At 46.0% G+C, this 26,540-nt stretch overlaps 1 protein-coding gene across 1 annotated transcript; it reads left to right on the forward strand.

The window, feature by feature from the left end:
- Positions 1-8,440: 8,440 nt before the first annotated feature.
- Positions 8,441-10,590, forward strand: LOC123404413 (7-deoxyloganetin glucosyltransferase-like). Its single transcript, XM_045098338.1, has 2 exons — positions 8,441-9,346; positions 9,429-10,590. The coding sequence occupies exons 1-2, from the start codon at positions 8,821-8,823 to the stop codon at positions 10,373-10,375; spliced, it is 1,473 nt and encodes a 490-aa protein (XP_044954273.1). The 5' UTR covers positions 8,441-8,820; the 3' UTR covers positions 10,376-10,590.
- Positions 10,591-26,540: the final 15,950 nt, after the last annotated feature.

The raw sequence follows: 26,540 nt of genomic DNA on the forward strand, positions 1-26,540 counted from the left end.
CCATTCTGCTTTTTTTCTTGTCTCAGAGACCTTTTTAGGACATAGATCCAGATCCCTCGGATGTGTGCCGGTGGAGCCCGTGGATGCCAGGAGGAAGAAGGTAGTGGGAAGATAGTGGGGTGTAGGGTTTTCCCCCTTGGTGCACGTGAGATGCCCAGGTGGGTTTTCCCCCTTGGGGCACGTGAGGTGCCAGGTGGGACACAATAAAAGGCTGGGCTGGGGCAACTGGGCTGGGAAAACTGGGCTGGGAAACAACTTGGGACAACAACTTCGCTGGGATAACTGGGCTGGGACAACTTCAAACTGGGCTGGGACAACTGGGCTTGACAGATAGTAGTGACGTCACACGACGTCAGGTGAGTAAGACCATACTAAAACTCATTTAGCCGAGCTCCAGGCGCTCCCTAGAAAAAATTACATCACCTAATCACGCGTCAAGAAATCACGTATGGCTTTAAAAAGAAAATCAAACGTGGGTGGAGAGCCGCCGCATGGGAAAACAGCGGTGCACATGCTACTAATTAGATTTTCCCAACAGTGTATCTTATTTGTCGGTTTTTTCTAATGTTCTTATTTGTCTGTTAAGATGTTTCGTTTCTTTCCAGAGTGATTGGTCCTGAGTGATCAGTGTGGTTGTGTAGAACGACAGAGAATTGGCCTACTTTTAGAGCAAATCCGTTGGTGTTATCCGGACTGTTGGGAACGAAAAGTTTCTCAAAAGATTAAAGATTTTAAAAACTGAAAACCTAAAAGTATTTTCATATGCATGCGGTGACGTGATTATAATCTGTGTGTTATAGACGTATAGACGGATGTTGCCTTCACCACGCATGTGGGCGTTATCAGGACCCTATATATATGCATCATAGTCCGTAGCAACATACGGACATTCTAATACTCACTCCATCCAAAAATATTTGTCCGAGAGATGGATGTATGATGTATCTAGGCATATTTTAGTTCTAAATACATTTATTTATATTTAATTTCTGAAACAAGTAATTTAGTTCTAAATTATTTTCGTTAACTATAATTATTTTGATACAGAAAAAGTAAGACGCTGGCACATACAACGACGAAGGCATACCGAACAAGCAAGTGGGTTTGCGCAGTGATAATTGATCGATCCGATAGGATAGGATGACGATAAACCCCCCTATCTCTACAGTCTACAGTCTACACGCAGGTGGGCAGGTGTCCGTCGTCTTTCTCCACACCAGGATTAAACATATCAATCCATCAACGTCACGCGCCACTGCTTCGCCGACGCACAGATCCACCAGCCAAGCGTACGTTTCACCCCTCCTCGCCCAACACTACCGAAATCAACCTCCCAAGAACAGCGTGCCCGGATCACCGGCGAACCGCGAGCACTCCGTCGGCTGCGCCTGTTTAACGCGGCGATGAGCTCGGCGGCGCACCAGCGACAGCCCCACGCGGTGCTGATCCCGCAGCCGGCGCAGGGGCACGTCACACCGATGCTGCACCTCGCCAAGGCGCTGCACGCCCGGGGCTTCCGCGTCACCTTCGTCAACTCCGAGTACAACCGCCGCCGCCTGCTCCGGTCCCGCGGTCCGGGCTCGCTGGACGGCGCCGACGGCTTCAGCTTCGAGGCCGTCCCGGACGGCATGCCACCGCCGTCCGACGACCATGGCGACGACGTCACGCAGGACATCGCCGCCAGGGCCGGTCCTCAGATTTCGGTGGCCCGGGGCTAAACTAAAATTTAAGACCCCTAAGTATAAATAAATAGTATAGGTTAGCGAAATAAATAGCAAGAAAAATGAGACACAAATTTTTTACATGAAAAACCCTTACGGGAAAAAACCACGGACCCACAAAGACGTAATTCCACTATGATATATAAGTTTGTCAACCTGTTTCAAATAAACTAATCATTTTCGATCACGTACCTCTCTGTTGCTCATTGTTCTAGAGTAATGGGCATATGAAAAATGTCTTCTCTTGCCATTTAAAGGAAAAGTAATATCAGTTTCTCTAATAGGCCCCTTCTCAACTATTATATCCCTCGCTTTGTTATCAAGACTAGCCCAATTTGCTGGATCATAAATATCCATATGAATTGGTTCTTCATCAACACTAGCAGATTTCATGGGAGATGGATTATGGTCATGATCACTTACATTTTTATCGTCCGCGTCGATGTCAACATTGTCTTCTGTATGGATATCATCTTCCAGATTCACATTACTTGGTTCTCCCACAAGAACTAACGTCAACTCGTCTGGATTTTTTAAAGTGGGTGGGTTACTCGTCAAAAACTTACGAAGAGATCCTCTTTATGAATCTACCAATTTTTGATCTCCTTTCCTCTTTCTTCTTTTTGCAGCACCTGATTCAGGCTTCATACTAATTCTGAAAATAAATAAATACGAATCAAAAATAGGGCATAAACTACCCAAAAATTAAAAAGGAATCACTAGAAGTAATTGCAGGTCTAGATCCATCAGGCATCAGTAAATTGCAAACTAGAACGAGAACTGATCTACGAATCAAACTAAAATGAGACTCATCAGGAGAACAGACGGCAACTTATTCCAAGGGTTTGCTTATTCCAAACTAGAACTGATCCAAACTAGGACGAGATCCGTCAGGAGAACAGACAGACTAACGTACGTTACGGGAGAAGCTACAGACGAGGGTCCAGGACATGCCCGGGTGCCGACGTGCGTGCCTGCGTGGCAATGAAGCCGGCGTCCAGGGCCTGCCCGTGTCGTAGTCTCGTAGTCCTGGTAGTAGTTTCGTACTCTTTTGTGCCTGCAGATGAGAGTCGCGGCGTGCAGGGAGACGAGAGACTTTACAATGCCTAGTATAGGCCTGACCTAGTATACGTATTATATATGTAGCGGGCCTCCAACAATTTTGGGCCCCGTGCGGCCGCCCCGCGGAACCCCCCAGGGCCGGCCCTGATCGCCGTGCTCTGCCTGTTCACCACCAAGCACAGCGCCGCGCCGTTCAGGGAGCTGCTGGTCATGCTTAACCACGAAACCATTTTTTAGAACATCAATTTTATTTTATTTTTCCACCCCTCCACAAATGACATTTCATCATGAAAATTTGCATACGGGTGAAAGAAACATCAACATTTCTGACACAAAAATAGATTTTTTTTTAATTGTTTACTAGTCTTTTGAATTTTGTTGAAAAAAAATAAAAAAATATTTACTAGTTTTTTGAATTTTATTGTTTATCTGAGATCACTGGAGCTCGGGATCACAGTACTCCATGTCCGGTTTTGCCCATGTATTTCTTTGGATGCTCCGGTGGGTTTAAGTTTTGTGCTAGCAACCTCATTCGTAAACTTGCAACATTTCATGCTACTATCTCTCCGTTCCTAAATATTTTATTTTAAATGTTTTATTAGGATACTATATACAAGTATTTATAGACATATTTTAAAATATAGATTTATCATTTTGTTTTGTATATAGTCTTTTATTAAAATATTTGAAAAAGTTTATATTTAAAAATGAAGGGAATAGGAGACTAAAACACAACGATAAATGTGTACCGAACAAGCGAGTGGGTTTGCGTAGTTGACTGATAATTGGTTGACACGACAAATTCAATGCATGAATAATGACATTTTTCAAAAATCCATCATGGCTATGTCAAAATTTACTTTTAAAGGTAAAAGAAAAAATAGCTGACACATATTATGGCAACTTTCGTCTAAACATCATGGCAATTCGTATCCAATAAACATGATAACTTTTAATCTAAAAAAGTCGACGAAACATATTGATATGAAATATAGTTTTGAAGATGTCGTCGCGATGGATTTAATGATAAAAACAGATCTTCAATCGAATTTCTTATTTAAAAGATTAAAGATTTTAAAACTGGAAATCGGAAAATATTTTCACATGCAAGCATGCGGTGGCGTGATTATAATTTATGTGTTATAGGCGTATAGACGAATGTTGCTTCCACCTTAGATATGAGAAAAAGATGAAGAAGCATCACAAGAAGGTGATAGAGCAACGTCACAAAGAATGGGCAGCTAAATTTAACAAGATTATGACAGAGGGTGCAGCAAAGAGAGAGCGGGAGAATGAACTCTTCATGAAGAGGGTGCTGGAAGAGGCTTCAAAAATGCGCAAAAGGGAAGACGAAGAGGAAGAAGAGAGGAAGAAGGGGCCTTGCTCGACACAATAGAGCCGGAGGCTTCTATTCTCATGTGCGCTTTCATCTTTGAACCATATATGTTGTTAAACCCTATGTGTTGTTGAACCTTGTTCGCTTGCGCGCTTTCTCATTATGAAATCCACTATTATGTACTTTAAGAACCTATTATGCATCTTTGGACGTGTGTGTGAACTTTAATGGGAACTCTTTGTGATGTTTGTACTTTATATGGGTTATGTGATGTGTGTATTCTTTGTTCTTAGTTGCATATGTGATGTTTGTACCAGAACCTGCTAAGTGTGGTCTGTATATGGACTATGTGATGTTTGTACTAGGAAAGTGTTTAGGTGCAAAATCTTGTATGTGAAACGCCAGCCCCCTGGCATTTCAGCCTGTCCCAGAAACGTCAGCCTTACCAGCGTTGCCTTAGACCAGTACCTCGATTTCGTGGTCTTCGATAGCGTTGGCATAGGGCATACAAACGCCAGCCCCCCTGGCGTTTCAGCCTGTCCTAGAAACGCCACCCTTACTGGCGTTCCCTTAGACCAGTACCTCAATTTCGTGGTCTTCGGTAGCGTTGGCGTAGGGCACAGGAACGCCAGCCGTTAGGGCATTGCAGCCCCTCCCAGGAACGCCAGCGTTGTTGGCGTTTCTTTAGACCAGAACCTGGCAGTAGCCTTCAAAGTAGCCCTTTAGACTATAGTTGGCATTTCTAACTTCAAAGTAGCATGACATGACAAGTTCACAATTCAAAGTACTTAAAATTTCATAAGCCAAGTTCTTACTTCAAACTTCAAACTACATAAAACTCCATAAGCCAAGTTCTTACTTCAAACTTCAAAGTACATAAAACTCCATAAGACAAGTTCAATACTAGCATGACATGACACTAATAGTTCATACTTCATTTCCTTCCTCTCTTCGCACCCATCTTGCCCTTAGTGACGTAGCCCTCTGGAGTATTCTGCCAGCCAGGACGTCGGATGTTCCTTGAGCTAGCTCGACGTGTTTCTTCCGTCGCCTGAGTGGGTTGACTTGGCTGCGGAGCATCTTCCATCTACGAAGCCCCAAACTCAATGAAGTACGGATCTGCGGCCTCATTGTCTGACTCCTCTTCTTCTTCAAACTCCTCAACATGTGCTCGGCTAGAAGAAGCACGTGCTCGACTCGAAGACGGACGAGCGGAAGAGGCCCGTGGACGGCTGGCAGACGGACAAGCGGAAGACTGCACATCCATCCTGTACTGCGCACGTGCCCTCACATCGGTGGACGAAACACCGTGACAAGAAAGTAAAGCCGCTAGTGTGCGACACCGATTGGCGACCTTCTGCGCAAGGAAAAGATAATGACGTGTTAATATGCTAACAAAGCTACGACAACTAAAACAAAGGTTAATATGACATCTAACCTGCAGAGTAGTTCTAACAAAGCCGTCCGTTTGTGAAGATGGGGCACGACCAAGGGCCATGTTACTATCGTTGATACATCTCCATAGCGTCGTGCCCTGGATAAAACATATGTGACATACCACCCACGAATAAATGACACTTGTTCATATTTTAAAGGATGGACGTACCACTCGGTCATGAAGAGGGCCATAGTCAAGATGCGCTCCAACTGTCTCCCTAATAGAATTGTTGAATGCAGCATCAGCAACCTCACTCGGCAGTAAGTCCAGGCTGCCTTATGGATAACTCTGTACTTTGTACGCATCCACTCCAAATGCCTTAAATATGCCGCCTCGTCAGTGTCGGGTGTTTGATCTTTTTAACTCAAGCATTTCTCTGAGCATTCCACATGTCCACCCAAATCATGTGGTGCTCCTTCCAATTGATGACACTCTTATTGGTTTGCCGGTTTGTCCTACAAAGCAATAGTTCAATACTACATCGGTTCCATTTTTTCGTGTTAGACATTGATCAACAGGATAAACACGTGATACAGAATACTCACTTATGTAGCTGCACACTTGTCTTGACGTAATCCGGCGGGGTGCGTTGTTGTACCCCGAACTGCTTTGAAACACGATGAGGAAGATGCCACTCCACCGCAAAGAAGCATATCATGAGGCACTGCACACGCCAAAGATGTTGGTCACGAAGGCACATGTTGCTCAGAGGGAACTGCCTAAGTACCGTGTACGGCCTCCAATTCACCTACATAACGACAAGTAACTCGACCATCCATAAAAATTTCCAGACAATTTGCAAAAGCATTTACCTGTTCATAAGTCAGCATGTCTAGCTCGCTTATGTATGCCTTATACGGCCCCATAGCTGCGATACTCGTCCATTGGACATTAGCCCATGTGTGTGCAATAGTGGGGTACCGCTCCTCATCTCTGTCAAACGGGTACATCCAAGGTTCTTCCGGAGGAAGGCTGAGGTTACGACCAACACGCATACGCTCCCACATCCAAACATGTAGGGCCCAAACAAAACCTCCAAGAGTGGACGTCGGCTTGCTCCTCATACATGCTCCATCCAACTACAAATTTAATAAAATGAAAATGCATCATATACCCATTTAATAAAATGAAAATGCATCATATACCCATTGAATAAAACGAAAATGCATGATATTAAACCGTACCTGACGGTACAAGAAGGCTAGTGCCGCCGAACCCCAACTCCACTTAACATCCCAGTCACGAAGAGGATCCAAAAACATCCACGAGGTTCTGTCCCCCGTGACATCCGAAAACACCACTTGGGTCAAAAGATTCCAGAGGTAAGCCCTGGCGAGCCTCTCCACAGCAGCCGGACTAGCATCCCTTGGGCACTTGCGAAAATATCTCTGTATCCAAGAGAACAACACACCGGATGGCCTAGGATCCTTCCTGGTTTCATTAGTTCATGGCTCGGGTTCAACACCAACCAATGCTGCAACCCGTTGTTGCCATCCATCGGACCTAACCTTCCCTGTGAGAGCCCTGCCCTCGATAGGAAGCCCGGTGATCATAGCAATATCATCCAGAGTTATTGTCATCTCACCAAGAGGAAGGTGAAAAGAGTGCGTCTCCGGCCTCCAACGGTCCGTAAGGGCGGTAAGGGCCGTGGCGTTTAACCATGGTGGTGTGCCTTTAAAGTGGAGCACAAACTGAAGATGATCCATTCTTCTAAAATAAGGCTCGTACCGAGGGTCATATAACAGAGATTCATTCGAGTTGTGCCCCCTCAAACGAAGTACTCGAGGAACCTAAACCAACAAACGCATAATTTGTTACTTGTCACAACTTGTCACAATATGAAAATCATGGAATATAGAAAAATAATCATCAAGACCATCATAACTACCTCTCCTCTTTCAACTAGCATCGCACGATGCTTCTGCTCGTATAACTCATCAAGGCCCGAATATTTATCCGGCTGAAACATCCTACATAATATGAACAAAATTCTTTTAGGCATTAAAATAGTGTGAACTAAATCTACGCATTCACCTAGTGCCACTAATATGAACTAAATCTAGGCATTCACCTAGTGCCACTAATATGAACTAAATCTAGGCATTCACCTAGTGCCACTAATATGAACTAAACCTAGGCATTCATCTAGTGTCAATAATATGAAGTACACCTAGGTTATACCTACAGCCACCATAAACTACACCTAGAGCCACCATAAACTACACCTATTAACCATCACAAAATAGATTTTACTTCAAAACATACGTTACACCTAGTGCAAAAAAAGCTACACAATTACAAAGTCATTACAAAAACTAATTGAAGGAATTGGAGGAGCTTACCGGCCTCTTCGATTTACCCCAAAAAAACAATAAAACGGTTGAGGGAGGAGGGAGATCGAAGGGGGGATCTGGAGGAGGAGAGAGACTTTTTTCATCAAAGAACGAGAGAAGAGGAGAAAGGGGGTTGGTGACCGACGAGGTCGGGCCGGCAGAGTATAAAGCCAAGAAACGCCAGGGTGCCTGACGTTGCACCTAAGGCCGGCAACGCCACACGGGCTTGCGTTTCCCATGGCCAGCAACGCCACATTAGACAGGCGTTGCGCACATGGCCAACAATGCCACAATAGAGTGGCGTTTCTATGAAGATCTGCAACGCCACGGTTTTTGACATTTCAAAAGGATCAAAACGTGAAAATGTTTGGGAACGAGTTCGTTCTGTGTTTATTTTACGACTAGTGGATCAGAACAGTGAAAAAACCCGCACGTGTGAGCGTTATCAGAACCCTATACATATATATATATATGCATGATAGTCCGTAACAACATACAAACATTCTAATAGCAATTGTAGTTGAGAAAAATATATTTTCTTTAACTATAATTACTTAGGTACAATAAAAATAAGACGCTAGCACATACTACAACGATAAAGGCATATACAGAACAAGCAAGTGGATTTGCGCAGCTGAGTGATAATTGGTCGATCCGATAGGATTGGATGACGATAAACCCCCCTATCTCTACAGTCTACAGTCTACACGCAGGTGGGCAGGTGTCCTTCGTCTTTCTCCACACCAGGATTAAACATATCAATCCATCAACGTCACGCGCCACTGCTTCGCCGACGCACAGATCCACCAGCCAAGCGTACGTTTCACCCCTCCTCGCCCAACACTACCGAAATCAACCTCCCAAGAACAGCGTGCCCGGATCACCGGCGAACCGCGAGCACTCCGTCGGCTGCGCCTGTTTGACGCGGCGATGAGCTCGGCGGCGCACCAGCGGCAGCCCCACGCGGTGCTGATCCCGCAGCCGGCGCAGGGGCACGTCACGCCGATGCTGCACCTCGCCAAGGCGCTGCACGCCCGGGGCTTCCGCATCACCTTCGTCAACTCCGAGTACAACCGCCGCCGCCTGCTCCGGTCCCGCGGCCCGGGCTCGCTGGACGGCGCCGACGGCTTCCGATTCGAGGCCGTCCCGGACGGCCTGCCACCGCCGTCCGACGACCACGGCGACGACGTCACGCAGGACATCGCCGCGCTCTGCCTGTCCACCACCAAGCACAGCGCCGCGCCGTTCAGGGAGCTGCTCGTCAGGCTTAACAACGGCATGCCGGGGGCGCCGCCGGTGAGCTGCGTCATAGCCGACGGCGTCATGAGCTTCGCGCAGAGGGTCGCCGGGGAGATGGGCATCCCGGCCTTGGTGTTCTGGACTACCAGCGCCTGCGGCTTCATGGGTTACCTCCACTTCGCCGAGCTCGTCAGAAGAGGCTATGTGCCACTCAAAGGTGTGTGCTGATCGATGTCTAGTACGGATTGACAGTTCTGTTCTGACAGAAGATGATTGTTCTTGTTCTGTAAATTTTGCAGATGAGAGTGACCTGACTAATGGATACCTGGACACTGTCATCGACTGGATCCCCGGAATGGAAGGCATCCGTCTGAAAGACATACCCAGCTTCATCAGAACGACCGACCCGGACGACGTGATGCTCAACTTCGACGGCGGCGAGGCGCAGAACGCGCGCGGCGCCCGCGGGCTCATCCTCAACACGTACGACGAACTGGAGCAGGACGTTGTCGACGCGCTCCGCCGCACGTTCCCGCGCCTGTACACCGTCGGCCCGCTGCCCGCGTTCGCCAAAGCCGCCGCGGGAGGCGCCGAGCTGGACGCGATCGGCGGCAACCTCTGGGAGGAAGACGCGAGCTGCCTCCGCTGGCTGGACGCCCAGAAGCAGCCCGGCTCGGTCGTGTACGTCAACTTCGGCAGCATCACGGTGGTGACCACGGCGCAGCTCACGGAGTTCGCGTGGGGGCTGGCGAGCTGCGGCCGGCCGTTCCTGTGGGTTGTCCGGCCGGACCTGGTCGCCGGCGAGAAGGCCGTGCTGCCGGAGGAGTTTGTCCGGGACACCAAGGACAGGGGAGTCCTGGCGAGCTGGTGCCCCCAGGAGCGCGTCCTCTCGCACCCGTCGGTGGGGCTGTTCCTGACGCACTGCGGGTGGAACTCGACGCTGGAGAGCGTGTGCGCTGGCGTGCCGATGGTCTGCTGGCCCTTCTTCGCCGAGCAGCCGACCAACTGCCGGTACGCGTGCGCCAAGTGGGGCATCGGGATGGAGATCGGCGGCGACGTGAACAGGGAGGAGGTGGCGCGGCTCGTGCGCGAGGCCATGGACGGCGAGAAGGGCGAGGCGATGAGAGCGAGCGCGACGGCGTGGAAGGAGAGCGCCAGGGCGGCGACGGAGGGAGGTGGCTCGTCGAGCGAGAACATGGATCGGCTGGTCAAGTTCTTGCGTGCCGGGTGTGATGGTGCAAGCTGAACCAACTGTACGTGTTTATTTTTGTTGTGCCGATCTCCCCGGTCGTATGATGTTTCCTGTCTCATTTCGCCTTGCCAAGTTCGGTTCACTCATGAACTGCGTTCATCACACAGATAGAATATTTATTTATTTTGCAAATAAACTTTGTATTACTCAAATAGTACGGCCACATTACAAAGATCAATAATCTCTCACAAGTCAGAGTTTAAGCCTAACGACAGTTCTCTTCTGAGTCCTAGCAAACTTAGCCAAATAATCGCTAACCGAATTTTGGCAACGAAGAACATGAGTAAATTTTATATCATGCAGCTTACTAAGATGCTTGATTTCCTCCATTAGCGAAGGGTAGACCGAGCGATCAGCGGCTCCGTTATTTCTCATTCTCACAACTTGCCATGAATCCAACTCCACGTGAATAGACAGCTCTGTTCTTTTAATTGAAAGTGACAATCCCTCCATGCAAGGAGATGGTTCGGCTTCTAGGGCACTTGTGCAAGAAAACAACACCCTACAAGATGAGAAGATGATCTTACCCTCACAATCACGAAGGATCATACCAGCTCCCGCGCCACCAACAGAAGACTAAGCACCATCTCTGTTAAGTTTTGTCCAACCCTCCACCGGTATCGACCATGGAACATTATTATTTGAGTTCTTTCTCACAACAGTCGAGGTATCATGTTCATATGTTATTGATTGCTTCCCTTTAAGTCATTCCTCTTCCGAGAGCTGCATAGTTAAGAGAGAGTCAAGATAGCCCATCTGAAATCGTTTAGACACTTCCACAGGTGGAGGTTCCTTGTCATGGGTCACCTCATTCCTGTTATGCCAGATCCTCCAGAGCGTCAACATAAACATACCCCTCTCAATAGCGCTGAGTGGTTGCGGAGCATGGAGCAGCCATTCGGTACCAATGTTTTTCATATCCTCGAGCTTCGGCAACCGCCAAACATTAGACATGCATCTCCACATTTGCACCGCTAGAGGGCATCTACACAAGGCATGGAAAGCCTCCTCCTCCTCACGATCACAAATTGGATAATGCTGTGAGAGTTCAAGTGTCTGTTTGTGTTTATTCTTCCAAGTAGGGAGAGAGTTAATCGACACCCGCCAGGCAAAGTTCTTGACCGTGGGAGGTACTAGAAACTTCCAAATAATTTTCCAGCAGGAACGACAGCCGTCTCGAGTAGTACTAGAGGATTCTTCAGAAGGCCGCCACAGTTCCTCAAAGGCCAAAGTGTAAGCTGATTTGACACTGAAAACACCATTAGTTGTTGGACCCCAGGCTAGAACATCCTCGCCTAATCTTGGTGAAGCTCTTATATTCATAATTTCATTAACATCACAGGGAAGAAAAGCTTCTTGAAGCAGGTTCACGTTCCATGAGCCGTTATCTCTGATTAGTTGGGAGACCCACCGATATCTACATGAACCTTGCACCAAAATTGGCCTATATGAGAAGGGCATGGGGATCCATGCATCACGCCATATATGGATGTTGTTCCCATTGCCCACTCTCCATATCAAGCCTTTTTTAAGCAGATTAAGTCCATGACTGATGGAACTCCACGATGAGGAGGTATTATCCGAGAAAACCGTGTCTTCCAATCTGCCATTAGGATAATATTTACTCTTCAACAGCCTTGCACATAGACTTTCAGGTCTTGTTAAGAGTCTCCAGGCCTGTCGAGCAAGAAGGGCCTGGTAAAATAATCGGTAATCATGGAAGCCTGCACCACCTTTGCTCTTTGGCTGCTGAAGTTTTTGCCAATATTTCCAATGTACCTTCCTCTTTCCTTTCGAAGCTCCCCAATAATAATTTCTGACCATCTCTGTAAGATCATAACAAACAGAGAAGGGAAGTTTAAAGACTCCCATAATAAACACCGGAAGTGACTCAGCCATAGATTTGATTAAAACCTCTCTACCAGGTTGAGCCAGATGCCCGTCTCCCCACTGAACCAGCCTCTTCATGAGCTTTGTCTGCAGATTCTGAAATTTACCTTTAGACATTCTTCCATTGGGAGTAGGAAGACCCCGAGTACTTCTCTTCAAAATCTAGATTTGTGATCCTTAAAGCCTCTCGCACCTCATCTTGGGCAGCAGACGGACAGTTATCTCCAAACAAGATGGAGCATTTGTTATAGTTCAGATCTTGGCCAGTAGCGCTTGCATATAGGTCAAGACAAGATTTTATTTGATCAGCTTGAGCACGCGAAGCTTCAAAGAATAATAGAGTATCATCCGCAAATAGAAGGTGAGATATGCCAGGAGCACGCCTGCAGATCTTCACTGGAGTAATCAGGCCCTCTTGCACTTTCTGTCTCAATATAGCAGACAGCCCATCAGCCACGAATAAAGACAAGAACGGGGAGAGCGGATCACCTTGTCAAAGTCCACACATCGGTGCAATTGAATCCTAGTGGGTTCCGTTGAATTTGACAGAATACCTCACCGATGTGACACAAGACATAATCCAGTCAATCCATCGGTGAGAAAACCCCAACTTTTGCATGACTTGCCTCAAGAATTTCCAGTCAACCTGGTCATAATCTTTAGATAGATCAAGTATATACGCACAAAAAGTTTTTGTGGGATCCTTCTCTTGCTTAATATGGTGGATGCACTCAAAGGCAATTAAAGCATTATCAGTGATCATCCTACCAGATATGAAGGCACTCTGTTCAGGGGAGATAATGCCATCTAGAAGGGGTCGTAATTTGTTTACCAAGACATTTAGAGACCACCTTGTAAATAACATTACAAAGGCTGATGGGACGAAAATCAGAGACCTTAACAAGACTAGCCACATTTCGAATTAGCACAATAGGTGTATCATTTACCTCGTCTGGCATGATGCCATTCCTAAAGAATTCCTTGGCAGCTCTGATAATGTTTACCCTCAAAACCTCCTGGTTGCGCTGAAAGAATCTAGCACGGAAGCCATCAGGGCCAGGTGCCTTCAAAGGCCCTATCTGAAAGAGGGCGTCAGAGATTTCTTAGTCAGTAAAATCTGCACAAAGCTTCACATTATCTTCACCAGTTATCACCGCATTGATCAACTCCACGGCCCCCATCGCAACGAGCGATGAGTCCGCCATGAAAATATTTTGAAAATAAGAAGTCACCATGTTGCTCATAGCGCTAGTCTCTGTAACTGCACTGCCATCCTTGTCATGTAGCTCTCTTATTCTGTTCTTCCTTGCCCTCCAGACCGCCTTACTATGAATTTTTTTTGTATTTCTATCACCCTCTTTCAGCCACATGATGCGAGATCTTTGCATCCACAACATCTCTTCTTTATACAGTAACTCATTAAGCTTGTCCGAGACTTCCCTTATTTCCTGTCTATCAGCATTCATACTCATCAACTCTTTTCAGCCAGTTACGTGATTTATTAATTATTTCATGATGTTATCAAATCTTGTTTTTCTCCATGAGCGCAGGGAAGTCATGCTGGAGTTCAAGGACTCACCAACCTGGCCCTAATTCTCCATTATGCCGAAGGCCGGCCACACTTTCTGAACAAGATCAGGTAGCTCAACATCTCTTTCCCAAAAAACTTCTTATCGTCGGGACTCGTATCTGGGTTTCTCCTGCTCTGCCGTAAATCTCAACAGCAGTGGATTATGATCCGAGCTAGAGGATGCAAGGTGATGTACCGTCGAGAAGGCAAACATATTCCTCCAAACGTTAGAGGCAACCGCGCGATCCACGCGAACTCGAACATTTGCATCTCCTGAGCGCATGTTATCATATGTGTAGGGGATGCCTGAGAACCCTAAATCAACCAGCTCACAATCCATTAGTACATCTCGAAATGCAGCCATTTGAGATTCTGGTCTAGGTGATAAGGACATGTATTCGAAACTCCAAAGTGCCTCGTTAAAATCGCCTATCACTACCCATGGCAGATTCGACATTTGCTTCAAAGCTTGTAACTTGGACCACATCAAGTGTCTGTTCTTAACTTGGACCTCCATTGATCTCCACCAGGGGAGGAGACTGATACATCAATGAAACGCTCATCAATTCCCAGGACCCTAACTTGGAAGGACTCATGCTAGAAAAGAGCCAACCCACCACCAAAAACAGTACTATCCACACCTTCAAACCCTTGGAGGCCAAGACGACCTCTTTATCTCCTCGTCTTGCTTGCTTTTTTCCGAGTTTCACATAAGAACACAAACATGGGGGAATAGGACTGCACAAGCGTCGCCACATCTCGAACTATCCGAGGATTCCCCCCACCTCGGCTGTTCCAACTAAGTAGATTCATTGGGTCGGACGGTCCTCCATCATGGAGGCCGCCGTTGTAATGGTTATGTCGTTGTCAGTGATCATACCATCATCAGAACTAAGTTTTTTTACGGTTAGCATTTTTCTGAGGAGTACCACCCCCATTGGGGGGCACGGTATATCAAAGCCTTCAAACTATCCCACACGATCAGCAATGATGCTCAATGGAACAATGGTTCCCACATTCACTACCATGGTCCCTTGAACAACAACTGTGGGTGGTGTGCATGAGTCGTCAGCAGTCCTTTTGTCGACGGTAAGAGCATCATCCTTCTGCCCAGGCTGAGTAACATCATCGTTGTTAGCCATCTCTGCATCCGTGGCATATAATGCATTAGTCGCATTGAAGCGTCAGCTTTTCTGCATGAATTGCCTTTGCTCAGTGGAAGCAACAACTCCAAGTTCCTGATCCTGCATCTTTGCAGTCCGAACGTCCCTTGTATCATAGTTCCGATGATCATAGCCACGGCCATGGCCATGTGTTCTTCCTGTACCCCTACCCCTGCCATAGGGAGTGCCAACATCTTCATCACCAAACACCCCAGCATCTCATTATGAACCACGACCAAAGCCTTGTCCAGCACTGCGGGTAGCATTAGTTGTCCTTCTAGCAACAAGGATAAAGGGTCCCCACTCCATATCTTTTGAGTCATGTTCACCTGATCCACACTCCTCATGCTAATGGCCCAGCAAACCACACATGTAGCAAAAGACAGGAAGCTTTTCAAATTTAACCTGACAATATTCAGTTTCTCCAGCCTTCGTGAATCCAACAAATCTCAACATTTTTTGTAATGTCGATCTTAACTCTAACCCGTATGAACTCACCAATGAAGCCATTAGGGAGAACGATATGTAGCTCCACTACCTCACCAATGCGTTGTGCCATGGTCCTCACGAATTGTTCCCTCTTAAACTGTTGGAATTATGCCCTAGAGGCAATAATAAATATAGTTATTATTATAATTCCTGTATCAAGATAATAGTTTATTATCCATGCTATAATTGTGTTGAATGAAGACTCATCTACATGTGTGGATACATAGACAAAACACCGTCCCTAGCATGCCTCTAGTTGGCTAGCCAGTTGATCGATGATGGTCAGTGTCTTCTGATTATGAACAAGGTGTTGTTGCTTGATGACTGGATCACGTCATTGGGAGAATCACGTGATGGACTAGACCCAAACTAATAGACGTAGCATGTTGATCGTGTCATTTTGTTGCTACTGTTTTCTGCGTGTCAAGTATTTATTCCTATGACCATGAGATCATATAACTCACTGACACCGGAGGAATGCTTTGTGTGTATCAAACGTCGCAACGTAACTGGGTGACTATAAATATGCTCTACAGGTATCTCCGAAGGTGTTAGTTGAGTTAGTATGGATCAAGACTGGGATTTGTCACTCCGTGTGACGGAGAGGTATCTCGGGGCCCACTCGGTAATACAACATCACACACAAGCCTTGCAAGCAATGTAACTTAGTGTAAGTTGCGGGATCTTGTATTACGGAACGATTAAAGAGACTTGCCGGTAAACGAGATTGAAATAGGTATGCGGATACTGACGATCGAATCTCGGGCAAGTAACATACCGAAGGACAAAGGGAATGACATACGGGATTATACGAATCCTTGGCACTGAGGTTCAAACGATAAGATCTTCGTAGAATATGTGGGATCCAATATGGGCATCCAGGTCCCGCTATTGGATATTGACCGAGGAGTCTCTCGGGTCATGTCTACATAGTTCTCGAACCCGCAGGGTCTGCACACTTAAGGTTCGACGTTGTTTTATGCGTATTTGAGTTATATGGTTGGTTACCGAATGTTGTTCGGAGTTCCGTATGAGATCACGGACGTCACGAGGGTTTCCGGAATGGTCCGGAAACGAAGATTGATATATAGGATGACCTCATTTGATTACCGGAAGGTTTCCGGAGTTACCGGGAATGTACCGGGAATGACGAATGGGTTCCGGGAGTTCACCGGAGGGGGCAACCCACCCCGGGGAAGCCCATAGGCCTTTGGGGAGACACACCAGCCCTTAGTGGGCTGGTGGGACAGCCCACAAGTGGTCTATGCGCCAAGAGAAGAAAAATCAAGAGGAAAAGAAAAAAAAAAGGGAGGAGGTGGGAAGGGAGGAGGACTCCCTCCCACCAAACCTAGTACAACTCGGTTTGGGGGGGGGAGAGTCCTCCCCCTTGGCTCGGCCGACCCCCTTGAGGGTCCTTGGACCCCAAGGCAAGGCCCCCTCCCTCCCACCTATATATACGGAGGTTTTAGGGCTGATTTGAGACGACTTTTCCACGGCAGCCCGACCACATACCTCCACGGTTTTTCCTCTAGATCGCGTTTCTGCGGAGCTCGAGCGGAGCCCTGCTGAGACAAGGTCATCACCAACCTCCGGAGCGCCGTCACGCTGTCGGAGAACTCTTCTACCTCTCCGTCTCTCTTGCTGGATCAAGAAGGCCGAGATCATCGTCGAGCTGTACGTGTGCTGAACGCGGAGGTGCCGTCCGTTCGGTACTAGATCGTGGGACTGATCGCGGGATTGTTCGCGGGGCGGATCGAGGGACGTGAGGACATTCCACTACATCAACCGCGTTCTCTAACGCTTCTGCTGTACGGTCTACAAGGGTACGTAGATCACTCATCCCCTCTCGTAGATGGACATCACCATGATAGGTCTTCGTGCGCGTAGGAAAATTTTTGTTTCCCATGCGACGTTCCCCATCAGTGGCATCATGAGCTAGGTTCATGCGTAGATGTCTTCTCGAGTAGAACACAAAAGTTTTTGTGGGCGGTGATGTGCGTTTTTCTGCCCTCCTTAGTCTTTTCTTGATTCCGCGGTATTGTTGGATTGAAGCGGCTTGGACCGACATTACTCGTACGCTTACGAGAGACTGGTTTCATTGTTACGAGTAACCCCCTTTGCTCAAAGATGACTGGCAAGTGTCGGTTTCTCCAACTTTAGTTGAATCGGATTTGACCAAGGAGGTCCTTGGATGAGGTTAAATAGCAACTCATATATCTCCGTTGTGGTGTTTGCGTAAGTAAGATGCGATCCTACTAGATACCCTTGGTCACCACGTAAAACATGCAACAACAAAATTAGAGGACGTCTAACTTGTTTTTGTAGGGTATGATTGTGATGTGATATGGCCAACGATGTGATGTGATATATTGGATGTATGAGATGATCATGTTGTAATAGAAATATCGACTTGCACGTCGATGGTACGGCAACCGGCAGGAGCCATAGGGTTGTCTTTATACTAACGTTTGTGCTTGCAGATGCGTTTACTATTTTGCTAGGATGTAGCTTTAGTAGTAATAGCATAAGTAGCACGACAACCCCGATGGCAACACGTTGATGGATGATCATGGTGTGGCGCCGGTACAAGAAGATCGTGCCGGTGCTTTGGTGATGGAGATCAAGAAGCACGTGACGATGGCCATATCATGTCACTTATGAATTGCATGTGATGTTAATCCTTTTATGCACCTTATTTTGCTTAGGACGACGGTAGCATTATGAGGTGATCTCTCACTAAAATTTCAAGACGAAATTGTGTTCTCCCCGACTGTGCACCGTTGCTACAGTTCGTCGTTTCGAGACACCACGTGATGATCGGGTGTGATAGACTCAACGTTCACATACAACGGGAGCAAAACAGTTGCGCACGCGGAACACTCGGGTTAAGCTTGACGAGCCTAGCATGTGCAGACATGGCCTCGGAACACATGAGACCGAAAGGTCGATCATGAATCATATAGTTGATATGATTAGCATAGGGATGCTTACCACTGAAACTATACTCGACTCACGTGATGATCGGACTTGGGATAGTGTAAGTGGATCATGAACCACTCCAATGACTAGAGAGATGTACCTTTTGAGTGGGAGTTTAGCATATAATTTGATTAAGCTGAACTCTAATTATCTTGAACATAGTCTAAGTCCACTTTGAATATATTTATGTTGTAGATCATGGCTCACGCGACAGTCATCCTGAATTTTAATACGTTCCTAGAGAAAGCTAAGTTGAAAGATGATGGAAGCAACTTTGTAGACTGGGCTCGTAATCTTAAGCTAATCTTACAAGCTGGGAAGAAGGATTATGTCCTTAATGCTGCGCTAGGAGATGAACCACCCGCTACGGCTGATCAGGATGTTAAGAACGCTTGGCTAGCACGTAAGGAGGACTACTCAATAGTTCAATGTGCAGTCTTGTATGGCTTAGAACCGGGACTTCAACGTCGCTTTGAGCGTCATGGAGCATTTGAGATGTTCCAGGAGTTGGAGTTTATCTTTCAGAAGAACACCCGGATCGAGAGGTATGAGACCTCCGATAAATTCTATGCTTGCAAGATGGAGGAAAACTCGTCTGTCAGTGAACATGTGCTCAAAATGTCTGGGTACTCAAACCGTCTAGCTGAGCTGGGGATTGAACTCCCGCAAGAAGCTATCACTGACAGAATCCTTCAATCACTGCCGCCAAGCTATAAAGGCTTTGTGTTGAACTACAACATGCAAGGGATGAACAAGTCTCCCGGCGAGTTGTTTGCGATGCTGAAAGTCGCAGAGTCTGAACTCCGTAAAGAGCATCAAGTGTTGATGGTGAGCAAGACCACTAGTTTCAAGAGAAACGGCAAAGGCAAGAAGGGCAATTCGAAGAAGAGCGGCAAGCCTGTTGCCAATCCGCCGAAGAAACCCAAGGCTGGACCTAAGCCTGAAACAGAGTGCTTCTATTGCAAGGGTATGGGTCACTGGAAGCGCAATTGCCCCAAATATCTGGCAGATAAGAAGGCGGGCAAAGAAAGATCAGGTATATTTGATATACATGTTATTGATGTGTACTTAACCGGCTCTTGTAGTAGTGCCTGGGTATTCGATACCGGTTCTGTTGCTCACATTTGCAACTCGAAGCAGGAACTGCGGAATAGACGAAGGCTGGCAAAAGACGAAGTGACGATGCGCGTAGGAAATGGTTCCAAGGTTGATGCAATCGTCGTCGGCACAGTGTCACTTCAGCTACCATCGGGATTAGTGATGAACTTAAATCATTGTTATTTAGTGCCTGCGTTGAGCTTGAACATTATATCTGGATCTTGTTTATTGCGAGACGGTTACTCTTTTAAGTCTGAGAATAATGGTTGTTCTATTTCTATGAGTAACATCTTTTATGGTCATGCACCGAATGTGAGAGGATTGTTCATATTGAATCTTGATAGCGATACGTATATACATAACATTGAGACCAAAAGAGTTAGAGTAAACAATGATAGCACCATATTTTTGTGGCACTGCCGCTTGGGTCATATTGGTGTAAAGCGCATGAAGAAACTCCATGCTGATGGACTTTTGGAGTCACTTGACTTTGATTCACTTGACACGTGCGAACCCTGCCTCATGGGCAAGATGACTAAGACTCCGTTCTCCGGAACAATGGAGCGTGCAAGTGACTTGTTGGAAATCATACACACCGATGTGTGTGGTCCAATGAGCGTAGAGGCACGCGGCGGATATAATTATTTTCTCACCTTCACTGACGATTTAAGTAGATATGGTTATGTCTACTTGATGAAGCACAAGTCTGAAACATTTGAAAAGTTCAAGCAATTTCAGAGTGAAGTAGAAAATCATCGTAACAAGAAGATCAAGTTCCTACGGTCTGATCGTGGGGGTGAATATCTGAGTTTCGAGTTTGGTGCTCACTTAAGACAATGTGGAATTGTTTCGCAGTTAACACCGCCTGGAACACCACAGCGTAATGGTGTGTCCGAACGTCGTAATCGTACTTTGTTAGAGATGGTGCGATCTATGATGTCTCTTACTGATTTGCCGTTATCATTTTGGGGTTATGCATTAGAAACAACTGCATTCACTTTAAATAGGGCACCATCAAAATCCGTTGAGACGACACCATACGAACTGTGGTATGGCAAAAGGCCAAAGTTGTCGTTTCTTAAAGTTTGGGGATGTGATGCTTATGTCAAAAAGCTTCACCCTGAAAAGCTGGAACCCAAAGCGGAAAAGTGCGTCTTCATAGGTTACCCAAAAGAGACAGTTGGGTACACCTTCTATCTCAAATCCGAGGGCAAAGTGTTTGTTGCTAAAAACGGAGCTTTTCTCGAGAAGGAGTTTCTCTCGAGAGAATTGAGTGGGAGGAACATAGAACTTGACGAGGTTGTCGAACCTCTCATCCCTCTGGATGGTGGCGCAGGGCAAGGGGAAACCTCTGTCATTGCGACACCGGTTGAGGAGGAAGTTAATAATGATGATCATGAAACTCCAGTTCAAGTTTCTGTTGAACCACGCAGGTCGACGAGATCACGCGCTGCTCCAGAGTGGTACGGTAATCCCGTCTTATCAATCATGTTGTTAGACAACAATGAACCTGCAAATTATGAAGAAGCAATGGTGGGCCCAGATTCCAACAAATGGCTGGAAGCCATGAAATCCGAGATAGGATCCATGTATGAGAACAAAGTGTGGACTTTGGAGATACTACCTGAGGGTCGCAAGGCTATTCAGAACAAATGGATCTTTAAGAAGAAGACGGACGCTGACGGTAATGTGACCGTTTATAAAGCTCGACTTGTGGCAAAGGGTTTTTCACAAGTTCCAGGAGTTGACTACGATGAGACTTTCTCACCCGTAGCAATGCTTAAGTCCGTCAGAATCATGTTAGCAATAGCTGCATTTTTCGATTATGAAATCTGGCAGATGGATGTCAAAACGGCGTTCCTTAACGGTTTCCTTAAGGAAGAGTTGTATATGATGCAACCCGAAGGTTTTGTCGATCCTAAAAATGCTGACAAGGTGTGCAAGCTCCAGCGATCCATTTATGGACTGGTGCAAGCATCTCGGAGTTGGAACAAACGCTTTGATGAGGTGATCAAAGCATTTGGGTTTATACAAGTGGTTGGAGAATCTTGTATTTACAAGAAAGTGAGTGGGAGCTCTGTGGCGTTTCTAATATTATATGTGGATGACATATTACTGATTGGAAACAACGTAGAGCTTTTCGAGAGCATAAAAGGTTACTTGAATAAAAGTTTCTCTATGAAGGACCTAGGAGAAGCTGCTTACATTCTAGGCATTAAGATCTATAGGGATAGATCAAAATGCCTGATAGGACTTTCACAAAGCACATACCTTGATAAAGTTTTGAAGAGGTTCAAAATGGAACAGTCCAAGAAAGGGTTCTTGCCAGTTTTACAAGGTACGAGATTGAGTAAGACTCAGTGCCCAGCAACTGATGAAGATAGAGAGCATATGCGCTCCGTCCCCTATGCTTCAGCCATAGGTTCTATCATGTATGCGATGTTGTGCACTAGACCGGATGTTAGCCTGGCCATAAGTATGGCAGGTAGGTTCCAGAGTAATCCAGGAGTGGATCACTGGACAGCGGTCAAGAATATCCTGAAGTACCTGAAAAGGACTAAGGAGATGTTTCTCGTGTATGAAGGTGACGAAGAGCTCGCCGTAAAAGGTTACGTCGATGCAAGCTTTGACACAGATCCGGACGACTCTAAGTCGCAAACCGGATACGTATTTATTCTTAATGGGGGTGCAGTAAGCTGGTGCAGTTCCAAGCAAAGCGTCGTAGCAGATTCTACATGTGAAGCGGAGTACATGGCTGCCTCGGAGGCGGCTAAGGAGGGTGTCTGGATGAAGCAGTTCATGACGGATCTTGGAGTGGTGCCAAGTGCACTGGATCCAATAACCTTGTTCTGTGAGAACACGGGTGCCATTGCCTTAGGAAAGGAACCACGGTTTCACAAGAAGACCAGACACATCAAACGACGCTTCAACCTCATCCGCGACTACGTCGAGGAAGAGGACGTAAATATATGCAAAGTGCACACGGATCTGAATGTAGCAGACCCGCTGACTAAACCTCTTCCACGGCCAAAACATGATCGACACCAGAACTGTATGGGTGTTAGATTTATTATAATGTAATTCACATGGTGATGTGAGGGCTAGATTATTGACTCTAGTGCAAGTGGGAGACTGTTGGAATTATGCCCTAGAGGCAATAATAAATATAGTTATTATTATAATTCCTGTATCAAGATAATAGTTTATTATCCATGCTATAATTGTGTTGAATGAAGACTCATCTACATGTGTGGATACATAGACAAAACACCGTCCCTAGCATGCCTCTAGTTGGCTAGCCAGTTGATCGATGATGGTCAGTGTATTCTGATTATGAACAAGGTGTTGTTGCTTGATGACTGGATCACGTCATTGGGAGAATCACGTGATGGACTAGACCCAAACTAATAGACGTAGCATGTTGATCGTGTCATTTTGTTGCTACTGTTTTCTGCGTGTCAAGTATTTACTCCTATGACCATGAGATCATATAACTCACTGACTCCGGAGGAATGCTTTGTGTGTATCAAACGTCGCAACGTAACTGGGTGACTATAAAGATGCTCTACAGGTATCTCCGAAGGTGTTAGTTGAGTTAGTATGGATCAAGACTGGGATTTGTCACTCCGTGTGACGGAGAGGTATCTCGGGGCCCACTCGGTAATACAACATCACACACAAGCCTTGCAAGCAATGTAACTTAGTGTAAGTTGCGGGATCTTGTATTACGGAACGAGTAAAGAGACTTGCCGGTAAACGAGATTGAAATAGGTATGCGGATACTGACGATCGAATCTCGGGCAAGTAACATACCGAAGGACAAAGGGAATGACATACGGGATTATACGAATCCTTGGCACTGAGGTTCAAACGATAAGATCTTCGTAGAATATGTGGGATCCAATATGGGCATCCAGGTCCCGCTATTGGATATTGACCGAGGAGTCTCTCGGGTCATGTCTACATAGTTCTCGAACCCGCAGGGTCTGCACACTTAAGGTTCGACGTTGTTTTATGCGTATTTGAGTTATATGGTTGGTTACCGAATGTTGTTCGGAGTCCCGGATGAGATCACGGACGTCACGAGGGTTTCCGGAATGGTCCGGAAACGAAGATTGATATATAGGATGACCTCATTTGATTACCGGAAGGTTTTCGGAGTTACCGGGAATGTACCGGGAATGACGAATGGGTTCCGGGAGTTCACCGGAGGGGGCAACCCACCCCGGGGAAGCCCATAGGCCTTTGGGGAGACACACCAGCCCTTAGTGGGCTGGTGGGACAGCTCACAAGTGGTCTATGCGCCAAGAGAAGAAAAATCAAGAGGAAAAGAAAAAAAAGGGAGGAGGTGGGAAGGGAGGAGGACTCCCTCCCACCAAACCTAGTCCAACTCGGTTTGGGGGGGGGGGGAGAGTCCTCCCCCTTGGCTCGGCCGACCCCCTTGAGGGTCCTTGGACCCCAAGGCAAGGCCCCCTCCCTCCCACCTATATATACGGAGGTTTTAGGGCTGATTTGAGACGACTTTTCCACGGCAGCCCGACCACATACCTCCACGGTTTTTCCTCTAGACCGCGTTTCTGCGGAGCTCGGGCGGAGCCCTGCTGAGACAAGGTCATCACCAACCTCCGGAGCGCCGTCACGCTGCCGGAGAACTCTTCTACCTCTCCGTCTCTCTTGCTGGATCAAGAAGGCCGAGATCATCGTCGAGCTGTACGTGTGCTGAACGCGGAGGTGCCGTCCGTTCGGTACTAGATCGTGGGACTAATCGCGGGATTGTTCGCGGGCGGATCGAGGGACGTGAGGACGTTCCACTACATCAACCGCGTTCTCTAACGCTTCTGCTGTACGGTCTACAAGGGTACGTAGATCACTCATCCCCTCTCGTAGATGGACATCACCATGATAGGTCTTCGTGCGCGTAGGAAATTTTTTGTTTCCCATGCGACGTTCCCCATCATAAACACCATATCTGGGAGATGATGGATCTGGCACCAGGTCTCAATTTTATCGAACTTGACTGATTCTGGATTCAATGATCAGGGCCATGCCCTTGAAATCCCAAGGCCCTTAATGTAGAGCCTTGTTCCAATCTGCAAGACTATTGAACTGCACAGAGAAAAGGTTGGGGTTAATTCTTCTCCAAACCACTTCTTTAGCAGGGTTCCAGGTTGCTTTCATGTCAGCAATCAGCGCCCCTTGACGAAAGGACTTGGTTGTCAAAACCCTAGCAAGCGCTAGCCACTTTGGTTTCTCATCTCCTTCCTCCGCTTCGTCCTCCCAAACTATATTATCCATCTCATCCTCCTCCAGATGCAAGCATTCCAACAAGGCGTTGGGATCGTCAGTAGGTTTTGGTCGCGACCCACTCGCCTCCGGTGGTGTAGCCATCTCGAACAATGGTGAACCTTGTGACCGCCCACGCCTGAAGAAGGCACAAGCCGGGCAGCGAAGGGAAGATGGAAGGTGTGATCGGCGCTAGGGCCGATCGATGGCAGGAGAACTCACGGCGGCGAGCGCCGAAGGACAAGGGAACCCTAGCTTCCGCCGCTAGGGGAAAAACATGTTCCTACGCACACAGATGGAATATGATAGAAGGACCAAGTCAAAATGAAGTGATGAAAATCCGGGGTGTGATTTTGCGAAAATCCATTTCTGAGGCGAGGCTCATCTACACCCGTGTTGAGTAAAAAAATCAAAACAAACACTAAAAATATTTAAAAAATCAGAAAAAATGGGTGATAGATAATTTGATGCTTGAGGTTCACTTCAAATTTTGTATAATTTGAATATCTGAACAGCTCTCGACAAAAAAGATAAATTCGGGGTCTCTAAAAAAGTTTACTATACATGCACCATTTTGAACCGATTTGTCTTTTTTATCAAGAGTTGCTCAGATATTCAAATGATACAAAAATTAAAGCATACCTCACACATCAAATGTCCATAAAATAAAAAAGTCAACGATTTTAAACAAAAATCCGTGTAAAAATCTTAAAAACAGTTCGTGCCTCTGTTTTTAGTCTCATTTTTTATTTTCATTTTTCTGTTCCATTTTTTAGTTTAAATAATTTAGAACTTTGAAAAACTTTTGCAGTTTATAAAACTGGGAATATTGAAATAAAAGTTTGAAGAAAATATGAAATGTTTGTGAATTGAAAAAATGCTCAGGATTTTTGTAAAAATATTCGCATATTCAGAAAAATGTTCATAATTTTAAGAACAATGTTGGTGAAAACAATAAAAGTCCATGATTTTGAAAAAAAGTTTTTGTGTTTGCAATTGAAAAAAATGTTTGCTAATTCAAAAAATGTTCATGCATTTCAAGAAATGTCCTAAAATTTTAAATGCATAATATGATTGGTATCATTGGAGATTATAATTGTTTTTCTTCCGTTGCAACGCACGGGTCCTTTTGCTAGTAAATACTAAAAAAAATGAAAAACTCATTTCTTTTTGTATGATAAATGTTTCGGTGCGTAAGGTTCATGTTAATTTTCAGCGCGTTCAGATACCTGAGTAGCTCTTAGAAAAAAAGTTCAATCTGAACAGTACATAAATAGTATAATAAACTGTTTCACAGACCACAAATTAGTCATTTTTACCTCAGCGATACCTAAATACGATGAAAATCAGCACGGAAAACATCTTCCATGTTAAAAAATGTCACACTTTTGAATCTTTTTAGTATTTTTGTTGAATTTAATGCTTGTGGCGAAAGCAGATGAGCTCGGTAGCCAAATTGTTGCTCTTGTTGATCACTATCAATTTGAGGAGGACGATGGGCGTCGACAAGGCGTCTCATTGGCCTCAGTGTGACCGTTGAATCGAGTGAACACAACTTTATATGTACGTCTCCTCATTATCCATTGACTAGACCTATATAAGTCTACAACTGTTTTATTTAACTTTTTAAATTAATCCTCTCTGCTCCTAAATTTAGCTCGGGTGAACCCCTTCATCCCTTATTACA

Source organism: Hordeum vulgare, chromosome 6H, assembly GCF_904849725.1.
Source record: "Hordeum vulgare subsp. vulgare chromosome 6H, MorexV3_pseudomolecules_assembly, whole genome shotgun sequence".
Taxonomy (NCBI): domain Eukaryota; kingdom Viridiplantae; phylum Streptophyta; class Magnoliopsida; order Poales; family Poaceae; genus Hordeum; species Hordeum vulgare.